This window comes from Sabethes cyaneus, chromosome 2, assembly GCF_943734655.1.
Source record: "Sabethes cyaneus chromosome 2, idSabCyanKW18_F2, whole genome shotgun sequence".
NCBI classification, from domain to species: domain Eukaryota; kingdom Metazoa; phylum Arthropoda; class Insecta; order Diptera; family Culicidae; genus Sabethes; species Sabethes cyaneus.
In genome coordinates this window covers 101,822,600-101,834,093 of record NC_071354.1, presented here as the reverse complement: position 1 = coordinate 101,834,093, position 11,494 = coordinate 101,822,600, and the positions used below count along the sequence as shown (strand labels likewise).

The 11,494-nt window shown below is 44.1% G+C and overlaps 1 protein-coding gene across 4 annotated transcripts in view; it reads right to left on the bottom strand.

The window, feature by feature from the left end:
• Nucleotides 1–3,057: 3,057 nt before the first annotated feature.
• Nucleotides 3,058–11,494, bottom strand: part of LOC128738148 (uncharacterized) — a 106,248-nt gene continuing 97,811 nt past the window's right edge. For 3 of the 4 annotated variants that reach the window (XM_053833038.1, XM_053833039.1, XM_053833041.1), the window contains 6 exons: nucleotides 7,139–9,773; nucleotides 6,890–7,077; nucleotides 6,480–6,826; nucleotides 6,104–6,417; nucleotides 5,884–6,031; nucleotides 3,058–5,811 (listed from right to left, as the gene is read on the bottom strand). In XM_053833038.1, the coding sequence (XP_053689013.1) occupies nucleotides 4,681–5,811; nucleotides 5,884–6,031; nucleotides 6,104–6,417; nucleotides 6,480–6,826; nucleotides 6,890–7,077; nucleotides 7,139–9,773 (4,763 nt within the window). In that variant the 3' untranslated portion in view covers nucleotides 3,058–4,680. The remainder of the gene's footprint in view (nucleotides 5,812–5,883; nucleotides 6,032–6,103; nucleotides 6,418–6,479; nucleotides 6,827–6,889; nucleotides 7,078–7,138; nucleotides 9,774–11,494) is intronic. The other variant, XM_053833040.1, reaches the window with a different exon arrangement.

Genomic DNA, 11,494 nt, shown 5'->3' with positions numbered 1-11,494 from the left:
TTTCATAAAAAGAACAAATCCACAAAGTTTGAGCAAAATCGGAGCACCTTTTATTATGGAATTACTAGTGCGTACACCTGTACCCGGTTGATTACAGCTAAAATATTCAAATTGACTTTTTTCAATTTTTTCCCGACGGATTTTTTTAAAATTAGCATATTCTGAATCGTGGAAACCTGTACTAACACGTTGTGAAAGAAAATTTTATGTACATCAAAGTTGCATAATCGCACTCTTCAGACATAGCGTGAGTCGTAGCGCTGTAGGCGATGTGCTGAAAGATTTCAACGGTACGCACGTTCAGAGATGGATATACCATCTACCAAAGCTGCGGCAATTTACACGAGCTGAGTACAGCTTTAATAGTGATGAGCGAGATGCGGAAACGTGTGATCGAGTGGTGGCCAATCAATTTTCGAATATGCAGGTTGAGAACCAAGGGCCGGTTCTTCAACATAAGCATCATCAACGTGCACAGCCTTCACCTCAGAAGTACCGATGACGACAAAGATGAATTCTACGCGCAATTAGAAAGTGAATATCACCGCTGCCCAAAACATGATATCAAGATCGTCATCGGGGATTTCAATGCTCAGTTCGGCCAGGAGGACGAACACAACCCGGTCGTGATTGGAGGGTAATGGACGAGCAGAACGCTGTGCGAGTGGCCAAGATGCGCAGTGCCACACGTCAAAACGTGGAAAGACACAAACAGAAGATGCAGCGAAACCAAATCTTCCGGGACAAAAGCGATACCTGGAAGAGCAGGAAAATGCAAAGTTTGAGCGGCTGCATCGTTTTCAGGAAACGTGAAAGTTCTACCAGAAACTCCCGCAAAGGCTTTGTACCGCGAACCGAAAAGCGTCGAGATAAAAATGGCAGTATTTTGAAGGACGATCGTGAGGTGACCCATAGGTGAAAGCAGCACTTCGATGAACACCTGAATGGCGTCCAGGCAGAGCATCATTGGCGGGGAAAGCGATATCCACGGTACAGCAAACGAAGAAGCGGTGCCAACCCCAACGATAGACGAAGTTAAGGAGGGCATCATATGCAGCTAAAGAACAATATTAAAATGAGACCAGAAAAGCTGGTCGCTGGTATGCACCGGCTACTACTTGTTAAAATTTGGAAAACAACAGCTACCGGAGGAGTGGAAAGATGGGGTTATCTTCCCGATCTATCTAAAAGCGACAAATTGGACTATGAGAACTATCGAGCGATCACTGTTCTCAATGCCGCGTACAAAGTGCTGTCCCAAACCAATTTCTGCCAACTATCATAAATCAAGCTGGTTTCGTCGAATGTCGATCTATAACGTATCAAATATTTACACTGCGGCATTGGTCGTGAATACAGAGTTCCCACGCACCATTTGTTCGTTAACTTCAAAGCTGCATATGATACCATCGACCGGAAAGAACTATGGAAAATCATGGACGAGAACAGCTTCCCCAAGAACCTGTGCTGTGTTCGCGAACCAAACCGTTGACACGTTTTTTAGAACGACTAGCCCTCCGCTGGAAAGTCGATAACGCTTGAATGCTGCGGCCGGTTTCTATCCTCTCTTGTCTAATCAGCTTTTTCCAATTCTAGTGTAAAACAACAAATTCTTGATTTATCTTATAAAACATGCTCAAGTCTGTAATACTCAAAGACTATAATATCCAGATTGATCAGGAAGAGGAATCCAAACCGCGGCACTGATGGTTCAGTGCACACTAGCAAACGAACGAAAATTGCCCAACACTTGTAGATGGGGGTGCTAATAATACCCAGTAATAGTTAAAATATACACCAAAAAATACAGCCTGTTGAAGCAAAGCCATGGGTATAAACGTTCTTCAGAACTTGAACCCTTCTTTATCGACAGACTTCGCAGCCGGTTGTTAGAGTACGGGAAAACTACGGGGCTAATGCAAAGATCCTGTTAACTCTGTAGCGGCACCACCCAGTCAAGATTCGAACATACGACGACTGGCTTGTTAGGGCAACATCGTACCCCGGTGCTAGCTGGTTGGGCCAACCTATTGAAAACGAATGCAAATCTAACTTTTTCTGGAGAAGAAGCGAAGCCAGGAGAAGAAGTGCAAAGCCGAGCAGCCGTACTGTCTTCATGACACACGGAAACTATCAATAGCAGAACGTATCTCGGCTGTAGGCCGTGAGTCGAAATGTACAGAGATCAGAGGAGGGTGATATTTTGACAGACTGACTGTTAGTGTTCACTTGAATGGCGTGCTGTCATTTGACAAACGACCATTTGGCATAATTCCTCAAACATCATTTTATGACCATATAGTTGTTTTTCTAGGTGATTCCGGGTTGAGATGGCCGCAAGCTGCAAGTATTTGCCGGTTAGCCGCCGTCGGCAACGCTGTTCACGCCGCAGAAATCACCTCTGGCTAGTTTTACCGACTACAAGTTAGTTTTCCTTAGTCCTCACGTGGATTAGTCTCTGGTAAATAACAATGCACATAAACCACAAAATCTGACTGAATTATCAATTTGCCAAAAAGTCGTTATGTCAAATGGCCGTTATGCCAAATAACCATTGGGTACACGGTACACGGGTGGCCCCGTGGACCAATATAGACCAAAGGAAGCGACTGAAAAATATTTTTGTCTTTTGTTTTATACTGAGCAGCAATTCGGGCAATGAGTTAGGATAGGTACGATAGTAAATCGTCTGAATCTGGAGATAACCGCGCGATTGATCGAATTCTTTGTACTCTTTAAACATCACTTATTTAGTCGAATAGTCTTCGAAAGCCATCGTAAAAGTTGATTTGGATTCTCTGGTAACGGTAATCATCCAAACGATTATTTATTATCTCTCTCATTCACCTTTCTCATATTTCATTTTGATTTTAATTCACCCAGACGGCGCGTGTTTTACGAATTTCAAAACATACAGTTCTGGTGTTTGCTGCTCACTGCCTTGTAGGACATTTTTCTAAATGTCATCTTCATAAAAAGGAACTGCCAAAAACCAACATTTCAATTTTAATTATTTTATATTTTATTCACTTAATGCTTAGTTTTGCATATCGTGTTAATATATACTTTTTTAGAAAAATAAGGATAATAATTACAAACTAAAAAGAGGCTTAACACAAAGTTTTACATAATATTAATCATTGATTCTCTCTCTTTCTCTTATGCCATAAGACGCCCTAATTTTTTCTGTCTACCTAACTAAATTTATATGTTCAGTAATCAATTAATCGTTAGTTTTCCTCCTTCATTCTTCTTTTAAGTTGTAACTTAGAAATTGAGAACTATCTTTAATGAACTTGACAATAATATAATTACATGCATGTTTTTCTTTTTGTAGAGAACATAAATCGATAAACCACCTTTTCATTTTTTTTAATTTTTTTTATTTCTAACCTTTTTTGTTGCTTGCTACACTATGCGATTTTATCTCTTCTCTTGCTCGGTGTTATGCTTATACAGCGCGCAGTAATCTCAGCAGTTTGGACTTATTAACGGGTCATATACATTATTCCACTTGTTAGCTTACTTTCTTCTTTACACAAGTTCTTCTGCACAGTTGTTCTGCACTACAATAAACATACTTGTAGTTTCGTTACTTTTTAGTAACTGCAATATATTTTCTCTTTGCATTTGAAACCGAACGTAACAAACGCAAAATTCGAACACGAAAACTGAAGTTCCCGTTTTTTTTCTCTAATTGTGAAACAGGACAGACTTAGGCGATGCGCTTTTAAGTTTCCCCTGGTTTTCTCTCAGAACGGTTGGCATGGTTGCACTAAAGTTGTTGGTTTTGTATATTTTATCTTAAGTTATTTCTGTTTCTGAGAAGCTTGACAAGCTCGAATAATTCTTTCTTAAATCTCTGCCTTGCTTCATTATTGATTAAGCAGCTATTTTCTTTTACGTTATACCTAACGCACTAGTTGCTCCTGTCATCCGAATGTGGGCCATTAAACAAATTAAAAGTGTTCTTTGAAGTTTTCCTTCTCGTATGATCCAAACACACACGCACACACATCTGTATTCGCACAGGATTAACAATTCTAAACAACAACACCATTTTCATTCCTGTGCCTTGCCTCTGTCTCTTTCACTAAGTCTAGTTTTCATTTTCTCACGAGACCGGTACTCTAAACCACCTATGTTTTTGCCTCCTATCGAACGCAGCCCATATGCTGCATGCATGTGGTTAAATGTGCTTCTCTCTAGCCGGGAATAATTCTTAGAAGGGTTAAGCGCAATAACTGTTTTTTTTTTGTTTCTTTCGACGTCTGAATAAGTTTATTCTGCTGATGATTTTACAGGATAGATTTTATTTTCTTGTTTTCTGCTGTAGTAGTAGTAGTCGATAGGGTTTTGCTTTCCTCTGCTTTTATGTTTTTTTAATAATAATTCTCGTTGTATATCTCTAGCGGTTTCTGCATTTTATCAGATTTCAAAGTGTTCTAGTTTTTTTCATTTGAATACATTTTTCGCATAGATAATTATTCTTCATATTTTTTTAGTATTTACCATCATACTTCTGCGTTATAATGAATATTTATATTTAATTACATTTCTGCGTGAGATAGCTTCCATACTGAATGTATCTTACGTGTATGTGTCTGTTGTGTGTTTAATTCAGTCCACATCCTCGACGACGAAAGCAAAAGACAGCGATCAGTGTAATTCTGGCTGTCTTTAGTCCTCATCGCTAAGTGCCTCGTACTGAGACGAAAGCAGTGGCTTTGGCTCAATCGTTGCGGACGAGGACGAGGACTGACGGTCGTCATTCATTGTCATTCCGCTTCCTCCACCTAGCGTCGGTACAATTAGAGTTGTTTTCGGCGGAGGAACTGGAGGTCCGAGTCCTCCGACAACCGGGCCACCGGAAACTGTCAACGCACTGTACGGGTAGTAGGTCTGGGGTGCAAAGGTTGTTACAGGAGGTGGACCAGGCTGGCTACCCATGTAAGGAGACGAATGGATTGAATTGTGCATTCCACCTTGCTGCGATTGCGAATGCGGCGGCAACTGCTGTTGAGAAGAGGAAGGCGGTCGATGGGGATTGCCCACGGATGCGGGTCGCCCAGTTTCTTCATCGATCATCATATCAGCGGGAGTCGAGCTGCGATCGTGATCTTTGTTGTGGTGTGCTGGTGGAGGAGGTCCATGTTGTGCGGGTGAAGGATTTCGGGGAGATTGTAAATCCCGTCCATCATCAATACGTTTATCGTCTTCGGTCCGCATTGCTTCCACTATTCGGTTTTTCACGTAACAATCAAGTGCAAAATCGCGAGGTCCTCTACTGAGCGGTGCTCCAGGATGGAAGAAGTGCGAATCGGGGGACACAGAATCGTGAAATTTGTTCCTGGGACCTGGCGATTGAGCCATACGAATAATGTGCCTGTCATCAGGTGTCGAACGTCCCGGTCCTTTACTTGACTGCTGCTGTGGGTGCACGTACTGGGGATGCCCGGGTATTCCTTGCTGTTGTACTTGCATTTGCACTTGTTGTTGCTGTTGCGGTAGAGGCTGACCGTGGGATAGTTGTTCCTCCTTCCCGGAAGGTATCCGACGATACTTCCAGGCATCCGAAGCGCTCATTATCGAACTTTCCAGTGACATTGGTATCATTGAGGTACGCATCTGCAGAAATGGGTTCGGATTAGGTGAATAATCCTTAGCAATGATACTCTCCGCCAGCTCGCCGATGGTAATGTTTTTCGTCCGAACCGGTTCCGAATCAACGTCTATATTTATCACATTGGGCGAGTGAGATTTTCCGTTGTTTTCACTAATCGGTGAGGGACGATGATCTCGAGATGGGAACTGGAAATTAATTGAATGAATGAGAACATATGACAACGAAAAAATTCATAGGTTAAGCTAAAAAATACTCACGTATGGAGGACGGTGCATATCACGGTTTGGCGGCAACGGTGGTTCCGAAGCGGTCTGATTAATTTGATGCGTTATGATCGCATCAATTAGATTCGCTGCGGTCAACGAGCCGTCCGAGGATTGACGCATTCCAAGCGTTTCCATTGGTCTGCAAAAATATCATTCAAAACGGGGTTAGAAAAAAGTCGTCACTTTCGCGAGTGTCAGCTTTTAAAGTCACCTGTCTATCCTTTCACTGGTTATATCGTAGTGTTTTCTTCTACGCTCCTCTTCCTCGTGATGAGCTATCCGTTCCCGGTCTCGTTCTCGCTGTTGTCGCTCGCGCTGCTCACGCTGTTCGCGTTGTTCTCGTTCACGTTCGCGCTCACGTTCTCGTTCCCTTTCCCGCTCGGCCAGATTGCGTTCACGCTCGATTCGTTCCCGATAGTTTATCTCACGATCACGCTCCATTTGCTGTTGCTCCCGATAGGCCACTACGGACGGATGCTGCAACGAAGGATGCAACTGCGTTTGTTGCCGTCGTTGAAGATCCATCTGTTCGAAAATAGTAAATGGCTTTATGAAGCGAAGAGATATTCAAAGTAATTATTACTAACCTGTTGTTGTCTTTGGAAAGCCTGTTGCTGATGTTGGGCAGCAGCTGCTGCGGCTGCATGCTGCTGCTGTACTGCAACGGCCGCTGCATGTTGTTGCTGTTGCTGTTGCTGATGCTGCGCCACTGCGGCCGCAGCAGCCGCTGCTGCAGCCTGTTGCTGTTGTTGTTGCTGCTGATGGTGAATCTGAATCATCGTTGCCTGATGATAGCGGATATCGTGAGAAGTCGGCGGTGGAGGCGGCCCTTGCTGCTGCTCGATAAGCGACTGCCGTTTATCGTCTTTGTGGGGAACCGTCATCGGTTGTTGCTGAACCGCTAAGTCCACCAGCGACGTAAAAGCGTCGTGCCCTGAGATTACAAACAAAGATTGTCATTTCATTTCTTAATTTTTCATAACGTTTGCATGTTTACCTTGCATGTAATGATGCGGTGGTGGTACCGGATGCAACCGATTGGGCGCAGGACTTGGAGGTTTCGATCCTGCATTCCCCGTATTGCTACCACTTGCTCCGCTAGTGTTGTGTCGTTGTATTACTCCTTGACGTTGCGGCGGTGGAGGCGTTCGATGCGGACTGGGAGTACTGAAAACGGGTGAACCCCTAGAAGAAATTTTTCAGTTTAATACGATCAAAATACAATTATAGTTTTATAGAACAATACCTATTAACGTGATCAGCAGGAGACGCTCGGCTCATGTATTCTGGCCTGGAGTTACGTTCACGTTCAGCAGCGTACAGGAGAGCCGCCGGCGAATTCGCTATGTTGGGGACGTTTCGTGGCGAGGGAGATTCCTTTTCCGGACGGCTTACAGCACCGCCGGCTGTGTTTCGTCCTTGCGATTGACCGTGCATTTGCTGGGATGTTATGTAGTCGTTCATGATAATTTGACGCGAACTCAGCTGCTGTGATTCGAACGTGAAGGTAGGTGCTGTTCTTGTGTAGGTGAATTGAGGAGCCTGTGGACTTCCTTGCGTCGGCGGTTGGGAAACCTGTGCTGGGCTTTGCCGATTATTGTAGGATTTGTACTCGTAAGCTGCACGTTTATCTGGCAGTGCGTGAGCGGACATATGAACAGGTGTTCCTTGAGTAATGGAGCCATGTTTGTCGTTGGATGACGGCGGCGTTTGACGAAGTATGTTGTCATATCGCGGGCTTAGTGTCGTTTGACCTGGTATGATAATTTGTTGGCCAGCAGAGTTCACTGGTGTGCCGTGGGTAATCGAACCTTTGGGTCCGAGTGACTGCGGCGGTGGTTGCTGCATGGCCGATTGCACTTGATGCTGCATTTTAGGGCTAAGTTTCGGAACATTTTGCTGCTTCTTGATAGGAGGAGGAGTAAGTGAAATTGTTTGCTGTGGCATCTGACCACCACGACCAACTACCGAAGGTGGCTGACTCGGCGGACCTCCCGGACCTTGGTTGAGAGAAATTGGTGGCCCTCCCGGGGCAGTTGTTATATATCCCGATGGTGACTTTGTCGGTCGTCCCATCGAATCATGGTAGCTCAACCCGTAAGGCGCGCCGTGCGATGGAATGTTTTGCTGTTGATGACTGGGCGGTGGAAAGTTATCCGAACGATAAACCGTTACCGTGCTGCTACTGCTGGCAGAGTGCGGCGGTGGTGGAACTGACTGAGTGGGTGCATTGCTAGGCAGCTTGCTATTGTGCGCGGGAGGTGGAAAGTTATCTCGCTGATGCTTCTTGATGCTGAGATCTAAAGTCTGCGGTTCTTCACGTAAATAAACGACAGAAATATCCTTATCGTGCCCACTAGAACTAATTGGTTGCTGCTGCTGCTGCTGCTGTTGCTGTTGCTGTTGCGGGGGTTGTTGGTGTTGTTGCGGCTGCTGTTGTGACGGATGTACCCCTTGTGATTGCGATTGCATCGATTGTTGTTGCTGCTGCATCGATGATTGCATTTGCTGACTTTGTGCCATGGGTTGTGGTGGTTGCTGCGGAACAGGCGTAATGGTTGCCTGTATCTGTGAGCCTATCGGATGAGGGTGATGAGAAATTATGGGGGACTGAGCATGGCCATGAGAATTAACCACCGATAGTGTTGCCATCCCTTCCGACGGTGGTCGCTGAAAGGAGGCACCTTTAGACATGTCTCGATAATCTCGAGGGCCAAAAGACAAATCGTTCATGGACTTCATCGGCGGTGGTTTTGTAGAACTTGGCATCATACTAGATTTTAGAGATCGTTCTATCACATTCAGTACCACATCCCGAACATTTTGCGGCGAACTGACATCGTTACCACGGGGGCCATTCTGCAGCGATGTGTGGTGTACAGAAATGACGGGATTCACACTGCCTAGCGGCGGATAGTGAACTTTCGGACTTTGCCTATTTGCTGGAGATGTTTCATTTTCTTCATCTGCGGTTTCTGTGGCCGAACTGTCATACTCCTCCGTCAATCTCTGCTTACGCGGTGGTTGACCAGGCGGTAATAACCGATCATCCTCGAAATTTTTCGTTAACGGAGGAGGTGCTAACGTTTCAGGAACGGTAATAATTTCCTCCTTCGCAGCGTTACATGGTACAGAGTTGTTGGGACTTTCAGCGGATGCGGTAGTGTCACTGCTTCCATCTCGTTCATCCGAAGATGAGGTGCTCATATCCGATTCATCACCGTCCGTCATCGCTGGTCGCCTATCCTCACCTGGGTGCTGCTTGTAGTATTCCGTTACAGCCAAATCAAAACCATATTTCTTTTTGTAGTGGAAATAGAAACTTTTAAGTGCGACAGGAGTCTTGTTCAATGCTTCGGAGAGGTGATTCCATTTCGGACCAACATCCTGCAGAAGTTTCTTCATTCGTGTGATTTCCTCCTCGGTGAGGTTCGTTGCTAGCAAATGCGGACCCATTTTACGGCGAATACGAGTAAGACATGCCGAACAACACTTCGTCACGTTCGGTGGAATCTGCAGCTCCTGAATAATAGGATCGCGGATATCCACCGACAGCTCGAACAAGCGTGGTGGTAAATTTCGGAATCGTTTTACCCTATCTTTCGGATTGGGACAGGTCGGTAGAGGACAATGCGTGTATCTAAAATGGACGGATTGATCGTTCAGAATTAAACCCTGCGGTGTAGCGGAAGGTGAATAGTATTGCGAGTCGTACCTCGATTTCACCGATTTGCACTGGCACGTATTGCAAACACGTGCCCCCGGCGGTATCGCCTCTTCCGGTATGCCGTACTGTGCCCCTCGTCCACGCTCCAGTGGTCGCGTACGGGGACACATCTCCGCCTTGCACACGAAGCACGAATGTAATGTGCTGCCTTTGTCTGTAACGAAAGAGAAGATGAAATGTTGTTAATTATTTTGTTTTATGTTTCTGGCGGTAATCTGCAGATTTTGTCACAAAATAACAGCTTTCAATTATTGCCACCGAGAGACCCACGGTCGGATGTTCCAATTTTCATTTGATAGACCTCAAAAATCACCCGCTTTAGTGTCTTCGTGCAATGGGATCGAAAGACATGCAAATAAAGCAGGCAGCCAAATTATGATATTTAACGAGAAATTTGTGAATGCCAACGAAGAAGTTTGACTTGCCAGGAAGTTTGCCGCACTCATTTAATTACATCACTCAATTTAATTAGCACGCGATAAACTGACGTCGGACGTCGATGACGTGTGAGGGAAACCCGCCGTCTTCGGTAAATGCTGTGTGAAAAGATACGGTTTATCTTTTGCTAAGGTCTCAGCGGCTAAATGCTGATAGTCAGTTTTCCCGAATCACAGCCAGCCAGTGCAATGCGGCTATATCAGGATGGCACATTTAGCATCGACAGTGTGCTCAATGTCAATAAATTATGATTATTAAATGTGTATGGCTGCTCGCATTCATAATTTAATTTGCATATCGTAATAACGCACAACAAGAAGTTGAGCATTACGATTGGTTGAGTTTTTCATTTTTGATTAAACAAATCGCCCTCGTGGGGTAGAAGTCGGCACCTGTGCACGTTCGAATGTTCCCAGCGACATCCCGTTCGAGCAGGCCCACCCTGGTAACATTTTGCCAGAATGTTAACGGTTGGTTTGGCTCTGTTTGATTTTCGATTTCAGTCTAAATTAACTCTGTTTGTCTTTTGCGCTGTTTAATTCTTACTTCGTAGCAATCGAGCACATCTACTAACAGAACATATTACGGTAAGAGGAAACATTTTGGATACGCCGAAAGTACGGAAAGTGCGGATGCTCCGGTCGTCTTTCGGAATCTTGTGGGCATCGACAGCAGGACGGTGAAATTATGTTGAGCTAGACACTTTCCCATACGGAATAACATGGAGAATATATAAATCTTTTTTTTTATAGATTTGACCAATTGATTTGATTGGACACAATAGTTGCAAGCGACCGTGTTTACATAGTGCCAAAGGTACGTACAACGAGTTTCAGTTTCATAACGCACTAATTTGTTTGCATTGAACGTAAAGTTTAATGCTGTATATGCACTCAGTTTGACTCGGACGTCCCTGATGCAACTGTTACGTTGATGGCTAGCATAATAAAACCATCGTTTTATGTATAAACTAGTAATCAGCAGAAAAGTTGGATTACGTTTATATACCAATGAAAAGTACATTCGAAATTGTTTGAAAAGTAATTGATTAGGAGAAATAGCTATATGCAAAAGAAAAAGATTTTATTTATATACATTGGGTACGAGACTCCTGCTTAACTATAGTTTCATAAAAAAAATCGGCGAAGTAAAGTCTCAAAAAATAATTCATTCAACATATGAAATGCACAGAACATAACAATTAAATTTAATTATAAGTTGTTGATTCACTGGTTATACACTGCATTAATTTTAAGTTCCAAAATCACTAACGACAGGAAAATTAAAGACTTCCCGTTTCTTTTTGTGATAAAAAGAAGAAACGACGCGTTTCTCTACGCTATGGATCATCCAGTTGACTTCACACCACTCGGCAAATCGATACAGACGGGGTTAAAGATGCGGGTGTAACAGTCAGCAAGATTTTCCAGGACTAAA